The 16,498-nt window shown below is 41.3% G+C and overlaps 1 protein-coding gene across 5 annotated transcripts in view; it reads right to left on the bottom strand.

Moving 5' to 3' along the window:
* Positions 1-539: 539 nt before the first annotated feature.
* Positions 540-16,498, bottom strand: part of CARMIL1 (capping protein regulator and myosin 1 linker 1) — a 194,039-nt gene continuing 178,080 nt past the window's right edge. For 4 of the 5 annotated variants that reach the window (XM_062569894.1, XM_062569891.1, XM_062569893.1 and 1 more), the window contains 5 exons: positions 12,661-12,739; positions 9,686-9,919; positions 6,892-7,026; positions 4,354-4,500; positions 540-1,586 (listed from right to left, as the gene is read on the bottom strand). In XM_062569894.1, the coding sequence (XP_062425878.1) occupies positions 1,450-1,586; positions 4,354-4,500; positions 6,892-7,026; positions 9,686-9,919; positions 12,661-12,739 (732 nt within the window). In that variant the 3' untranslated portion in view covers positions 540-1,449. The remainder of the gene's footprint in view (positions 1,587-4,353; positions 4,501-6,891; positions 7,027-9,685; positions 9,920-12,660; positions 12,740-16,498) is intronic. The other variant, XM_062569896.1, reaches the window with a different exon arrangement.

Genomic DNA, 16,498 nt, shown 5'->3' on the forward strand with positions numbered 1-16,498 from the left:
TATAAAGGCTGCTGTTTTGATTTAGCAACCTTTTATCCTCATTTTGCACTACAGAATGACTACAACAGCAGAAGTAGTTGTTGTACAGTAAGTTTAGTGGGAAGAGAAGTTAGTGGGAAGAACAGAAGAGAGAGTTCAATAGACTGATAGGCATCTGAGCATTTTTTACCCATGCCAGAAGGCAAAAGAAGGTGAGGACAATTGCTCTTGGGAGAGAGTTCCTCAAGCAGTCAGCCCTTGGTAGGTCTCTGTCCTATACAACCAAAATGCAGAATTTAGATTAACAGAGGTTTTTGCTTTATGTTAAGAAGATCACAAGGGAAGAGGTTAACAAAGAGATCTTCTTTCAGTAGTTTTATGAAGATGGTGTGCATGTGCCCCCTTCAACAGAAGCAGGCCTTTTACTACAGTCAGAGTGAAGTCATGTATTTTTTTTGTCTTAACCACACTCTTTGTCTACGCAACAGCATCATTTGAAGGGCAGACACAGACAAACCAGAAATAGAACTGTAGAACTGTAGTTAAAAACAAAGACTAGCTTCAGTTGTAAAATCATTTTTATTGTTACAAATATATGTATGAATAAAATCCCTTCAACCTGTAACATAAATGGGTATCTGTGAAATTTGCACTCCCTCCCCCAAAAGCAGAAATGTTTATACAGATGTCAAACTATTTTTCTCATAGAATTACACATTGAAAGGAAGCTAATATGCAGACAGAACAGAAGAAGGCCTCTGGAAAACACCAATATTAATAAAATTTCAATTGCCCTCATTCCAATCAACTATATACATTAATATATGAATGTGGAAGCATAACAAGATTATATGTCATTCAAATCCTTCTCTGTTGTGCTTTCTTACAGTACACAAATGTAAGCATTGGAGTTTTATGTACAGTACAATAACAGGAAGAAAGAAGCTCCCTATGGGAGAATGTAAAAACCATACCCAAGCATTTAATATATATAATCTATACAAATTATTTTATTAGTGTGCTCTTTTAATATAATTACAATGTGCAATTGCATACCGCAAGAATATATTTATAGGTAAGTCACGTGCAGATTTGACACATTTACATTCAGCAGTACAACACATCACCTGCTGTACAGTGTATTAGTGTAAGACAGTGTCCAGTTAATTAGCTTTGCTTTCTAAATGCCCTAATGCAGGGCATTCTTTATAGCTGCTTCAGAGAAATTCAAGTAGAATACATAAAAGAATTGCTGGCTTTAGCAAAGGCATGGAAAGGAATGTCTGAATTGTACAGAATAGAAATTAGAAAACAAATCAACTGATTGTACATGAAAATCATGGTCAGAATACCAGGTTTTCTGCGTGGAGATGTACCTGTGGTGAAAGAGCAGCTGGTAAGAAGGGCTGTTGATTGCTGTACCCTGATTGTTATAAAAGCTCTTGCACTACAAAGCACTTTTATGGATAGTTAAACAAAAATAAAATCTTTATCTGCTTCTTCTCCGGAGTCACTGGACTTGCTTCCCTGATGGCCGTCTTTACTTAAGGACCTCTGCTTCAGTTCCTGGAACTCGTGGGGCTGGTGCCCAGGGCTTCTTTTTGCAGCTGCATAAAATACAGAAATAGGCCTTACTAACGATGTTAGAGGCAGCCAGGAGGGGGAAGTCGCTCAGGCACGCAGGGCCTGCTCCTGCTCCCACCGAGCTGCACCGGGCAGTGCAGGTCCACTAGTTATTCAGCCCACAAAACCCTGAGAGGGGCAGAGAGAGAAAAGCAAAAACTTTGCTCAAACTTCATTCTGCTGCTGGCTGGTAAGCAGACAACCCTGAAAAATGAGACATTTTGCTGTGACACACACACGTTACAGTCAGCAAAGGCTTGGAGATTTGCTTCTCCATCCAAAAACGCATTAGCTATACATTGCTTCAAAAGCAAATCGGCATTTCTTTCCTGCCCAGCAGCTAGCAGCCTGGAGCACCCTGCGGCTCTGCCGGCCGAGCGAGCGCGCCTCCTCGCCTCGCTGCGCCCAGAGAAAGCCGGCAGGCATAGCCGCTTCCCGAAATTCAAAAGCCATTGGCACCCGTCCTACTTGCCCAGCACGCTAACGTCTCAGCAAGGGCTGTAGCCAAGACCTACAAACCTTGAAATAAAATGGAAAGGAAGGTTTCTAAACTACGTTAGGACTTGTAATGAGGCAATGCGGACCAAGGCGCCTACAAACACTGCTGTCCCCTCCCGGACGCCCGGACGCCGCCACGTCCTTCCTGTGCCGCCTCCGTGCGCCGGCTGCCCAGACCCAGCGCTGCTGCAGCGCCCAGACACGTGCCGCCGAGCCACTCGAGACGGGGCTATCGGAGGGAGAGCCCCTCCGCGCAGCAGGGCGACGCAGGCAGACGCCCGCCCCGCGGCCCTCCCGAAGGGCAGCGCGTGCCCGCGCCGTCCCCGCTCGCCCTCGAGGGCGCCCGCGGCAGAGCCGAGCGACGGCGCCTTTCCGAGGCCTTTCGGGTCCTTCGCTTTCTGAGCCCCGGGCTGGGCCTCGAGCCTGTTTTTAACGCGTTTGCCAGGAACGCTGGAAACGCAGAGGGGAGTGTGGAGGGAGCTGCCGTGGCAGAGCGGCGCCGGGCAGCGCAGCAGGGCTGTTCCCCCTGCCGTCGGGAAGGCCGGAGAGGGGACCGCTGCGACTCCCGCGGCAGCGGCGACGCGTATCGATGGGCCCTCAAACACGCCATGCCGAAAATCCCTGCGTTTGGCAGAGGCACTTCCAGCTCTGGACCTCTACCGTGAGGACAGCAGAAAGGATACGTCCAGGGTGCAAAGAACCGTTACACAGCCGCTGCCTGCTTATCACCGCTTTGCAAGTAGGGAAAGCGGAGAAAAGCTTTTGAGAAAGTTCTTCAAGCTTTTCAGTGGAATTTGACAGGCTCAGGATACCTAAATTCAGTAAAACATTAGGCATTATCACCTTGCCAAATGCCACTGCTTCTCAAAGAAACAGGAGTCCAAAGCTTTTGGAGTCACTTTGACAAGTATGCCCCCAAGCAGTTACAAAGCCATGGTACACATCTCTGTTCGCTCTTCAGACAAACCCCAGGACACGCGCTCCAGCAGCCGTTTTACTGTGACCTGACGTAACAAGACAGGCAGTTTACCTGAGAGGATGCTGAAAAACGTATCAGGTATTTAAACACACATACTGCAAATCAGGTTTATGCCGAGATAGCTCATCCTTGCTGCCTCCAGAAAACTGTGCGCACGGGTAACTTTTGCACAGATCTGACTGCAGCATCTCAGCTTTTGAAACTTACTGTATCAGAGAGAGAGACCTTAGAATGAGTTAATATATAATAATCTGATTGCGATGGTGAGGAGAGATTCCAAATTTGGGTGGGCTAGGCTTGATTCTGTAACTTGAAAAGAAAATCATTTTACGTATTTTGGGCTGGAGATAGAAAGGGATAGAAGGGATGGTTCTTTCGTTTTCCTTAAATAAATAGTACAAATGACAGAAAACCTGCAGAATAGATGCATGATCTATCATAAATAGGGAAACTGTGGGTGCACATAATTGCATATGATGTTCAAATATCTCATTAATATACTTCAGAAAAAAAATCATTTTGAGTCACTGTTTAAACAAACCGGTTAAGAGGTAAAGAAGAACATGTAAACATGTACCATTTTGAGAACAGGATTCTTCATATTTTAAAAACACATATTGAATCATTTGATTCACTTTACTGAATGAGTTCACCGTAAGTTAAAACTGCTCTTCCAGAAGTGCACGTGGCAGAACCTCCAAAGCATCGTGGGGATTTTATTTATTTATTTATTTATTTATTTATTTTTGCTCTTAAGATGGCATAAACAAAGAACTATGTCAGAATATGCTGATTTATCCAGTTCTCAAATGGTTGTATGAGTGAGGTACTGAAACTGGCGCTAACAATATTCAGACCAAAATGAGAGTACTTCAGCGCATCTTAAAAAGTAAAGATACGTAAGCATATAAAGCAGCAGAGAGAGTCCACCTGCAGCCTGCTTGCATGGCAGTATGCCACCGTTATCGTGATAAGCAATACTGGTTAATGAGTAACGTTTTGCACATACACAGCCCTCCTCGCCAGAGGGCCCCAGCGCTGCTCAGCATTGCTCAGTGGTGCTGGCATGAAGGAGCACCACACACACACATTTATTTGCAAAATTCTTCAAGCCACATATTTTTCATGCGGCAGAAAGACGGCTGGCATCTTTCTCATAATCCCACGGCCAACCTACACTCTTCTGCAGCTTCTTTGTTATTACTGCGTCTTAATGATTGTTAGTGCCAGTTGTCGAGCTCTTGCAATGAAAAATGAAAATGGATACTTCTAACCAGAAGTTGGCTGTGCCTTCCTCTGCCCAAGCCCATGAGCTTCCTCTTCTGCACTGGTAGAATACTGCCCCGAAGTGGTTCTCACTCCGCCAGATGGCATGTCACATTCATGATCTGAATCTCTTTTTTGACAATCTCCTGTTTGTTCTAGCAGGGAAAAGGATTCATTTATACCCCTAAGCTGTTCTGTAGACCCAGATTTGGAAAGCAGTAAATAATACAAACAACTTTATTTATCCACCCCACTTAATCAACTGTTCAAAAAATAGTAGTCAATATGCTAGCTGCTTGCTTAAATCTAGTCTGGACTGTGTGAAGAGGTGTCTTTTGAGACTGTCCCACCTACTGCAGTTATAGTCATTAACATAAAGCAATTTTATAATCAAGTATCATCTAATTTGCAGCTTTTTTTTTGCAGTGGATATAATCATGTTTACTAACCAACAGCTTAGGTAGATTTGCAGTGATTTACCAGTTGCAGAAATAAATTGAGCACGCTGATCTGAAAGGAAGCACAAAGCAAAGAAGGAGGAAAGACTGAATGAGGGAGTAGTAACAAAATGAAAAGGATAACTTAATAAAGAATAGAAACTAAAAGAATGAAAAAAAAGCAGAATTTACTCTTTCTCTAGTAATATTATGAAAGGACAGCAGCTCCTTAAGGGCCTAGAAATCCAATTTCTGCCATTCTAAGCTTTAACTGAAAAAAAAATTCTTACAGTGCAAGGTAGCAACAATTAATAAACCACTCATTTGGTTTATTTTCATTAATAAACCACTCATGAAGGCAAGGACTAAGGGAGCAAGGAGTGAGGCAAACACAGTGCCTAACCCATTTTTGTTTAAGGATTTGGTAAACAGAAGACTTTTTAAAAAATGAACCAATTGTGCCTCTCCTCATTTGACAATAGCCAACTGTAAAAACTTGTCAAATCTCTCCTTTGTGCAGTAGCTTGCTGTAATACAAAAGGATTGTGGTTATGATTCCACATTCCCTGTTTCTCCTGTTTGACTCCTCTCACGAGAAGGAGATGGAGAAGTGATGGAGCACAGAAACAGTGAAGTTAACCCCATGTTAAAACGCAACTGTAGCAAGTCCCCACTATATTGTATATCTCTAGTTAAGTAGGAAGAAGTTCTCTCACAATCTGATGAAAAAATGGCCAAAAAACAAGCAGCTTAAGAACCTATCAGATAGTAATTGGAGCAGTCTGTTGTGGCAAGAGCTTTTGATTGTATCTGTTCTCAACGTGATGGCACTGAGTTTTTGGAGAGCCTGGTCCCTAAACTGTGGCCTCGTTGACCGGTCTCAGCAGAGGCCCTGATAAGACTAAAAGCAGGAGATAAAACAGGCTCTGTTCTGCCTTGCTGCCTAATGACACAGCTGCAAGGAGCCACTTTAATGCTAGTGCCATTAGAGGACCTTGGAAATGAGCCACAGATTGCTGCAGTTTTTGGCAGTATGGACTGTCCAAATCTTCAACCTCTTCCAACTACAGAAGTCTTTGGATGTGCCATGTCCTGCTAGCTTTACACAAGCTTAGTGAGATGGTAGTTGTTCTGCTGAAGTACCTTTACTCCAGAATAGCAGCCCAACAGCATTGTACAGATGGCTGAACAGCGTGCCAAACATCTGGAGACAGATAGACACCCCATAGGCACTGGCATTCTGTCACCAAACTGCACCCACCAAAGCTAAAAGTTTCCAATAACAACAGCAACTAAATTGTGCGATAACTTGTTTCATCTAGTAAATGGTAGTCATAGGAGAGAAAGGGAGAAACTTCTCAAAGTCTGTCTCCAGATCATCCTGCTTTGAGGACAGCTTTGCTCCTCCTCTCATCTAGTGTTATGGTGGGCTCCATGGGCAGCAAAATGTCTCAGTATCCACAACCCAGGGCTGCATATCTGCCCTGCCTCAGTTGCCCCAGTTCCACACCTCTGAAAAACTGCCAGCAGAGTGTGCAAGATGACCCCTTTATCTTACAGCTTAAGTGACTTCTGCGGTATGTGATAGAAGTCAGTCACCTTGAAATAGAAATGGGGCTCACTGCTCTTCTTGAGGGGAGTCCAAAAAAGGAAGAGGTCTCACTCACCATTTCCAAGGTCCTCATTTGTGCCAGCTGATACCATGTTGAGCAAAACATTTGTGACTACTTCTCCCTATGTTCAAGGCTTTTGAAAGAAGCCTTAGCTCTTCTAAGAAATAACTGCAGGCGAGGAAATGCATCAGCAAAAGTGGAAACTCAGAGCACATAAGAAAAGCAGCAAAGAGAAGGTGGTAGTCTACTATCGCTTGTGTGTGAAAGGTAGCAAGCTCTGTCTTGGCAGAGAAAGACACATTGCCCAAGTCCGAAGTGAGCACAGTCCCATGCAGTAATGCCACAGAAAGCAAGAGCATAAACAGAGCAAAAGGCTGGCTGCAGCGAACAAGATCATGGCTGCTCCTCTACAAATTTGCTGATCCAGGAAGCTGCACTGCACATGTTCTAGCAGAGGACAAGCATGCTGGAACAACAGTTATACTGACAGTCTTACCTTCTTGAGAAAATGATCTGATCGTGGGGCTGCTCTGACCATCCTTTTCTTTATCAGAAGGAACTTTCTTTAGCACTGGTGGAAGCAGGGCAACCTTTGGGGAACTGGGGCCAGAGGGAGACTCTGGAGCATCCTCTGTAGAGTACCACAAGCAAAAAGGAGAAAAACTTTATCTCTGCTGTCACAGAAATGCCAGCTGGCAAACCCCAACAAAACGCACGAACAAGAAACAGCTAGAATCTGTAGCAAAAAAGAGGGATTCAGGAGTCATCATGATGTTAACAAAAACACATGATGGCCTTGGATTCAGGTGAAAAATTTTTGTTGGCCAAAGTAGAAACTTACTAGCCAAAGCAGTATTTAAACACGTCCTGCTTTTATAGGACAAATAAAAATCAATGGGAGCAACTTAATCTTTCTGTAGGATAGAAGGAAGCAATTCATGAACAGCTGAGAAATATTTTGGATGACTTTTTGGAAATATTTGTCCTAAAACATGATGAACTGTATCAAGTTAGATGTCATATTTCACAGTTATACAGCATAAAAATGGAAAAGTGAAAAAAATTTCATGAGTAGTCTACAGCGTTCTACACCTCCAGATATGAATTGCCAGTAGGTAGTAACATGACAGCATTTGCAAGGTTTTTCTAAATAGAAAAAAATAACTTATCCCTCAGACTTTGATAAGATCTGGAACTTAAATTTAAATCTATAGTTTAAATCATCTAGACATCTTATCTTGTTTCTCTAAAAGGCTGGAGTGCGTTATTTCACTATCGTCTTTACAGCCCTGACAGGATGACTTTTTCAGTCTTACTGCAGATAGACTTCATTTGGATGGCAGAGGAGTACAACTATAATGGATTGCTTAAAAAGGAACGCAGTATATCAACTAATATATGCAGCATATCTAACATCTGGAACGTGAGTTAACTCAAATGCATCCTGGAAATGACTGGGAATTTATCTAACTGTTGAGCGGCCACCACAAAGGAGTCAATCATTTTGCATTCTGCAAAGGGAAGAGATAACCTTCCAAACACAACTCAGTCTGAATGGATACACTAATTCTCAGGACTTCTCCAATGCAACTAGCATGCATGCCACATACATGTTAAAAGCATGTAGAAGCTTAGTATCAACATATGCATAGGCACAGTGTCTGTGAACACAGTCACATGGTTTCCGAACCAAAGTTGATGAATCACATGTTTTGCTGGGGAACTACTTTCAGTCTCTGACAGTCTGAGGACATCTGAGCTGTGCTCCCTTGCCCTCAGATTACTTAACAAAAGTTTCCTACCATTAGTTCAGCTACAACATTGGAAATGATGATGGCAGCAGGAGTGTAAATAGCACTGTTGCTTGGCTTTATTACACTGCTTGGGTGTGCTGAGCCAGCAGGTTGACAGAAGTACTAGGATAGGAGTAGACTGCAACAGAGACCAGTGCTGCTTTTATCTACCACCTGGCCAGCTGGCCTACTGCTAGTAAATATTAATTACTCTCCATATTAAGCCTGCAGTATATTTCCTCTGCAGGAAAGAAGAACTGGCAGAAACAGACAGCTAAGATCTTCCTGATACATAGGATTTTAAGATAATGCATGGTCTACTTTATAGATGAAACAATGCCAAATAGGCCACACTTTCCTATTGTATTCATCTTCATGGGCATCTTGCTCAATGCTACTCTTACTTTCATAGTCATTTGTAAAATAACCAATAAAATATATTTAAAATCATCTCAAATCTGTAAGTCATTCTGTACTTGAAGTAGAAAATGACATTCTACCCACTAGCACGGAGAGACAGACTAAGTAATGTCCAGGTACATACCAATGGCAGGGAAGAGGCTGTAACCTCCCTCCATAAATGGCACATTTCTAAGGTAAACAGTGGACATGGGAAAGTTTAAAGCTGTGAGAGCTTTTACAGGTACCTACACTCATATTTTGCAGCTGTTAGCAGTTAATAAGCTGTACATTTGCCATAGCTGCTGGAAGAGTTGGTAACTAGCCTGTAACCTTTTTCCAACTGTAATGGCTATGTTACAGAAGGCATATATATAATAGGAAGAGGGGGTTGTGACAATGTCCAAGTAAATAACAGGCAGGCGAACGTATAGGAGACCTGCTGAAACCCTTCAAACTACAAGAAATCTTGAGATAATACCTGGGCAGGAAGTTAGGACAGAGCAGAAGTTAATAGTCATTCCACTGGTAGCTTTGCAGGGTTATAAAAGCACAGTTACTAATATTTCCAATTAAAAAGTGATAATGAAAGTAACACAGGGAAACAGAGGGAAAAGGGAGTAAAAAACAATTGGTTTGTATAAATTATCAAAGATAACAGGCATTTGCTCAAGAGGCTAAGAGCAGTCTGCCATAAAATCCCCAAGGATTTTTGTATTTTGGGCCAGGAGTTCAGAGAAAATATAGTTAGTTTTGTCGGCACTACCATGCCAGGGATCCCATCCTGAAACAGATCTCTAGGCTGTGTTGTTTTATGAGGGCAGGTTAGCTTAAAACAGCTCTGCCACTGCTTCTATTGCTTCTCCTCAGAGTTTACTATTATAAATCGCCAATTAAATCATTCTAATCCGCTTGTTTGAACTGGGGCAGGAGGAGCTGGAAACGAAGCAAGTCAAGAGCAAGTGACTGGAGAACTTGTCCCTCTTCACATTTAACTTTGGTTCAGGATTGGGCCATGGGCATCTCCTTCATAGCCCACAAGAACTTGCCTCTGAAGTACCCTGCCAAGGACCATCAAAGCCCAGAAGAGCTGCTCACCAGTACGAGAGGCCGAGCGCGGTTTCTGTGGAACCGTGGGCCGTCCTGCCAGGCTGGGCTTTGATGACTGCAGTGGGGGTTTGGGGCTGGTAGGTGTATTGGAAGAACTTCTTGCCTTCATACCAGCTTCAGCCTTTGGTTCAGCTTTTGCATTTTTTTCTGATGATGCTGAGATGGAGTCACCTTTACTCAAGGTAAAACGATTCTCTGGAAGGGTCTGCTGAAGTTTAGGCACTAAAATAAATAAATACATAAAATAAAATCTCCTGCAATGAAGGGTACAGGCACATGCATGTGGAAAATTCCATCATCAATCCATGTACACACACGCACAGCAGCAGAACAGTGATGAGAGGACTTACAACATTTCATACACAAAACTACTGCAACAAAAGCATCTAAATCCATCAATTCTTACACATGATAAACTCTGTAATTCTTTTGCCTCAAAGGCTATGAATTCTCCACCATTTTTAATACATTTGGGGTGATGGCTGGCTGGACCTTATTCTCCCTTCAGATTTCTGGGAGCAGATGATAGGGCCTACCTGCCGAGAATGCAGCAATGCATCAGTAGAAAAGTCAGCTTTTGGCTGTTTTGTGCCTATATAGAAAAAAGGTTGGCTGTTCAACAAAAATCCTAGTTCATAAAAAAAATCCTGAATAGTTAGTTGATCAGCATGCTACATCTTGTTATTTGTTGCTTTCATTAAGCTCTGAAATAGATTTTGAGACTTAGCAGAAAACAAAATATTTTTAGGCAATATTTTGATTTACTAAGTAACACTATATAAAGACTATGATTTACACATATTGGCAAGTTAATCAACATATTATTTATTATTTCCATATAAAACTACATTTACTTCCAAAGAACAATTCAACAGTTACAACTGGCTGTGCAAGTTTGTAGAAAGCCTGCTGGACACTAGGTTGCAAACAAGCAAAATGCCTGCCTTACTTTCCTACTTTACAGTCTAGAGAAGGATGAAAGCTTATACACAACAGGTAGGATGATCTTGGAACTTGTATGTGAGTTTGGGACTTAAAACAATCACTGCATCTTTATTCTCAGTGCAGAATTCTAGACTCACCGAAATAAGGGCTGGTTGCCTTGGTACCACGCAAAGCTAAGTTACATGCTCACAGATGCTGACTTGACCTACTTACTTGCTATTCCCATTCAGAAATCCAAGCCTAGCATGGGCATTTTAACTACAATGTGAGGAGCGTTAAGTTAGTTGCAAGCCAATCTCCAGCACGTTCTTTTTCCAGCTTATGCAGTTGTTTTCCAGCAAGGAGATGAGAGCCAGAGTTCACATCTCTGTGCATGCAGTAAAATTTTTCACTGAAGGCAAAACAGCAGAATGCTCTCCCTACCTGTGTGCATGTGTGTGTGTGCGTGCACAGGCACGCTTGCATGCACATACAAAATAGCAGGCAATAACCAGATGTGAAGTAAGGGATAAAAAAAATTCCCTTATTCTGTCCCTGAAACACTATCTATAGTTTTTCTAGCAACATCCAGCAGTTTTCCATCAACTTTCTGGCCTTTCTAACCTCAGGCCTGCTAATATTATTAGAAGACAGTAAATTAAAATAAATTAACCCAAAACAAAGATAAACTGTAGTCACAACAGCAAAGAGCAGCCTGAGGGAGCTTCAAGAAAGGATGGTAAGAAAAAACTTGACAGCTGGAAGCCAGAAAGAAGTGGCGCACACACACTGCAGTGAGGTAGGGGTGAAATGCGTTATATGCAGAAAGAACGACCAGAGGAAAATTTGCATCAGACATCCACAGCTACTCTAATGTCCAGAGCACATACTCATTTTGCTCCTTTGACTTCAGGTTGACATTTTTACAACATATATATATTATAGCACACAAAGTCTTCCTCAGAAGATTAGGAGGCTAATTTAAAAGTGCTGATTAATACAGTTTGCTTGAGTAGAGTCTCTGGATGCTGCCTTCTAAACTATGCTTTAGAAAGGTTTTGAAAACTCAAAATGGATTTCTGAAGTGACTGCTCAACCAAGATGCTCTCATTTGGACTCAGATTAGAGCCTTATTTTTCAGCCCTGCTTCTGTACTTTTTGGCAACCCTGTGTGCCGCGCTTGCAGGACAGTTAGCACCACTGTTAAGAAATCAGAACCGGATTTCCCAGTTCAGCCCACTCTTTCAGTCCAGTAACCGTAACACACATAAACTATCAGAATTGAATCCACTTTGACCACTTCACTGGCCTGTTCCAAAAGCGCGTATGCACAGAGATCAGGCATTTCAGGCATGTCCATTTTGGGGCCTGAGACTACAGCCTGAAAAGGCCCCCTGGCTAATGCCCAGTAGGACTAGCTGGGGAGGGAATCAGCGCCACAAACAAGCAAGGCTGGACTCTGCTTTGTGGGGCCTGGAGGGTTGTTCTGTGCCCGTGCACACAGTGTCCCAGGGCTCTGCAGCTTTGCGGACAGCTGGCTTCAGTCACACTGGCTAAACACCACAAAGTGCAAGTCGCCGTGTCTGGTGCTCCCATTCTAACAGCTGAAAGCCAGGTCTGTTCAAGCTGGTATCTGCCCTGACTACTACTATAAATCTTTCAAACTGCCATATTTAGGTCCTCCTCAGGTATATTCATGAATCTCACTTCTCTCTGTGCAGACAACTTTGCTGGCTCCTGGGTTCATCATCAGCTTTGCTGACCCTTCTGAGGCAGCTGCAGGCCTGTACACCGCGTACTCGTCCTCCTCTGCAATACGGAGCACAAGAATGAAGCAACCAGCCACCAACTCAGCCCCAGAGCTGATTACGTGACAAATGTTGTCAAACATAGGAGAAAGCACGGTTGTTTCTAATCCTTTTCACTTAGTGAAAGTTCATATTTTGCTTAAGAAATCACAAAATTTGGAGAGGAAATTTCAGGTTAGGCATGCTGCATTTTCTATACAGAGCTTATACAGGAAACAGAAGCAACTGTACCTGTACCACTTCCATCTAGTCGTTCTGAGCTCACTGCTGTGTCGTAAGAGTCTCTGGGAGTTATGTCATTGCCAAGTTTCTGAAAAAGTGAGAAAAGTCCTCATGTTAATAATCTGCAGTTCAGAGGTTCTGTTAGTGAAAAAGCTGTAATTCAGAAACATAAGACAGGGAAAGCAGTGCTGGTAATAAATGCTGGATGCACTTCCTTGTTTCTCTTCCATGTCCTGGAAATCTAAGCATGAAGAAAGCCACACTGATCTGGTGATTGATGCTGCCACGCGTCTAGCAGAACTGCAGTGACACTGTGCCTCCTAAGCGATAAGCCTGCTAACGTGCAGAATGGCATCTTCTCCAAAGATAGTTCCATATTTAAATGACTCACGGTTCAGGTTAAAAAAAAAGATTATTGAAAATCTAAATTTTGAATGTAAAACTGCTGAATGGCTCTTACACTCTTCCACTAACAAGCTAACTTTAATTTAGATAAGCTCACAACTCCAGAAGCATCAGTGCCTAAATATTTACAGGATTTCTTTAGAAATAAAACCAAAAAAAAATATTTATAGAAAAAAATGTGTTGAAAGCTACACATCACAAGGGCTGTTGGACACTGAACACCTCTAAAAAGGTGGCCTCTTACTTGTGTGCTGATGCATTTGTTGAGTTTTCTTAAGACTAGCTTTTCTAACATCTTGGCCTCAAGAAGAAAAGTACAAAGACTTCTCATATCACAGGTTTAGTCTAAGTAAGCTAGAAACCTATGTATTCACTAAGAGAAGTATATATATATGCAGTTTATATGTTTACAAAAGAAACAGGTTCTGCTCCTTTTGTTATCTTGTCTGGTATCAAAGTAAAATCAGAGAGATAAAAGGGAGAATACAAACAGTGTACATAAATAAGAGTAGGCTAAACGGTTACAGGAAGCCTTACACAGACAGGACTAGGCAATAAAATGAGATTTTTTTTTGAAGGTAAAAGAGGCAGGGGATAGAAAGTTACAGGCAGCTTCAATATTAATCTAGATTTGCTATTTTGGGACAGATATATAATGTGAGAAAGCAAGCAAATGACTTGTGCTGGTGACCACTGCACTTGGTTGTGTACTCATGCATAGACTCTTCCACCACATTGACATGTTCAGGACACTACTATTACTGCTCAAGGACCAGCTTTCCTTGACCAGCACCGCACTTTGTCTGTCCGACAGCATTGAGGAATCTATGCCACATGCCCCACAGTGTATGCCAAACAGGATTGCTGCTCTTCGGAGCTCACAAGCTAAAAGAGTCCCAGATACAACAGGCAGATAAACACTAGACAGATAGGAGATGCAGGAAGGAAGAAAACAGCTGCAGTAGGAGGAGCACATGCTAACTAATCAAAAAAATGATAGATCTAGAGCGAAAATGGTATGGTAAGGATAAGCATAAAGGAATATAGTGCCTCTTTAATACAGTTATGAAAAAAATGGAGATGTTAAACACCTGCTGGTGCTGTATCAGATCTGACAGGGTGACTCCACTTCCATACCTTTCCACTAAGGATCGGTGTGTGTGTTAAGGAGGATGGTATTTGAATGAACACTAAACTTCTTGTACTGTAAAATTACCCTGATATTACTGTAACTGTATCATTTTAAGGGACTATACTTCTATAGTTTTTAAGTATGAAATCATCTGTAGATAATAGTAAAAAAAAATCTGTATGCAAACCAGTATTTTTTTCTGGTCAAAAGCAGTATACAGGCACTTCTAGAAATGCAAAGATTTGAACAGCTACAGTTGTGAGTTACTCTGCCATTAAAACCATGGTAATCCCCCCACCTCCCAAGCTAGCAGGAGCATTATACTTTGTGCCAGTGGGCAAAGATGCCAGATTTGCTTCTATTCCTGTTTCTCGACTGTCATCAACATTTTGGCTTAATTCTCACCTCTCCATCTCCTAAAGCCACGTGTTTAGGGCTAAAGACAATCTGAGCTATATATATGATTTTTTTAACTGCTTTCCACTTGCTAGATTCTTCTTTCACAACTCGGCAAAATACTTTGAGAACAGAATTTAGCAACAATTTCCTCATGGAATGTGAATTCTCATGAACTCTCACCAAAATACCAATTTCAATATGGAAATACTGCAGATATTGCTCATTACATGACAACTGCACCATGCAGATAAATCAAGATCAAGATCTACTTTTAAAAGCAGTATGTGCAAGGCAGGGAAATATTGAAGTTGTGTGTAATCAGTAGCAAATAAATGGTTACAAATAAGTCTTGCTGAAGGTATTTAAAAGTCAGTTTGTAAACACTAGATGGAGCTAAAAGATCTTTGTATGTATGCCTGAAGAAAATACTAATCTGCATGTATTTGTCTACACTATTATTGCCAATTCACACATTGTATTCTAAGCAAAAGAAAACAAAAAAAATTTATCATCTTTCCATCTACTGTGCACCTGCTCCTCACTTGTATCTGTAACAAGACTGTGGTAGGGTATGAATGAAATAGTAAATTCCTTCTGGCTTTGTTTTCATGTAAAATAGCTCAGAATCTTAGCAGCCATCTGTACCTTAAAGGAAAATACAATTTTCTATCATGCTAAGATCCTGATAAAATTTGAAGATACTAGGGAAGTCAGTGTCATACCCCTCCTAAACAAAGCAACAGCAGTGGGATGCCTTCTTCTGCAGCTTAACGATCAGGATACTGAATTACTTACATATTCAACTTCAAAAAATACAATGAATGAAAGTACAAAACTAAACTGTTCAATATTGCAATCCAGGATGAGGTATGAGAAAAATTCTTTTGACCAACAGTTCAATTTTGTGCAGTCTGACTGGCATTAAAATGGAATAATTCAATGCACTGCTGTGTATAGACTTCTATTTCAATTCAGTTTTCTTGTCACTCATTAAAAAGAACACAATCTATATTTACACAAAAAGAACACAATCTATATTTACATTCCATAAATATCAACTTTTACATAGCCTAACAAAAAATAACACTATTTAATAATACTATTTCTTTTTGAAAATTCCAAAACAAATATTAGCTTCTCCTTGTCATGTTTATATGCCAACAGCTGAAAGGGAACAGGAAAACAATGATAAACCTGAAAGAAAACAGGTAACCTGATTTCAAAATAGAGAAAAAAGGAAAAGGTGAAAAAACATCACGGAAACCATCTCCTGGATGATACTGGAAAAAGGCAACAACTCTCCTTTTTGAAAGATGAAATTCAGGTTTTCAATCAATGCTATGAAAGCTAATCAACTGAAGTGGATAAGGACTTTTACTCTCTCCACTTAAAAGAAAAAAAAATTACACATGCTAATATTTCAACTCAAACACTTCACTCCAGGTCTGATTAGTTTTAGACCACAAATGCTAAGTAGAAGTTTGGTATCTTGTGGAGCCCTAAGCACACACTGTTTACACAATTGTAAATATTTATATTTTCTACAGTAACTCCATATTTTATTAGTTATGGGCAGACTGTAATGCTCTTACTCACAATCATATAGCATATTACTTGCAAAGTTGGCCTCTTGGAAATCAATGAGACTATTCATGGCACTACTCAGCACCAATCAGAAGGGTGTGAACTGGTCATTTCTTTAGAAAAATCATTTTTACCTGACTGTCCTTTAATAATGGACTACAGGTTAATTTGAATCTGCTTATTACAAGACCTCAGTGTCTGCAGCAACAGTTCAAACATCATGGTAGCCATTATGAAAATACAGAGAAAGGCAAGAATGACATTTGAGTGCCTTGTTCAGTCACGGCAAGACAATTCTGCAATGTATGAAAGGAAGAAAAATATATG

This window comes from Rhea pennata, chromosome 2 (assembly GCF_028389875.1).
Source record: "Rhea pennata isolate bPtePen1 chromosome 2, bPtePen1.pri, whole genome shotgun sequence".
NCBI classification, from domain to species: Eukaryota; Metazoa; Chordata; class Aves; order Rheiformes; family Rheidae; genus Rhea; species Rhea pennata.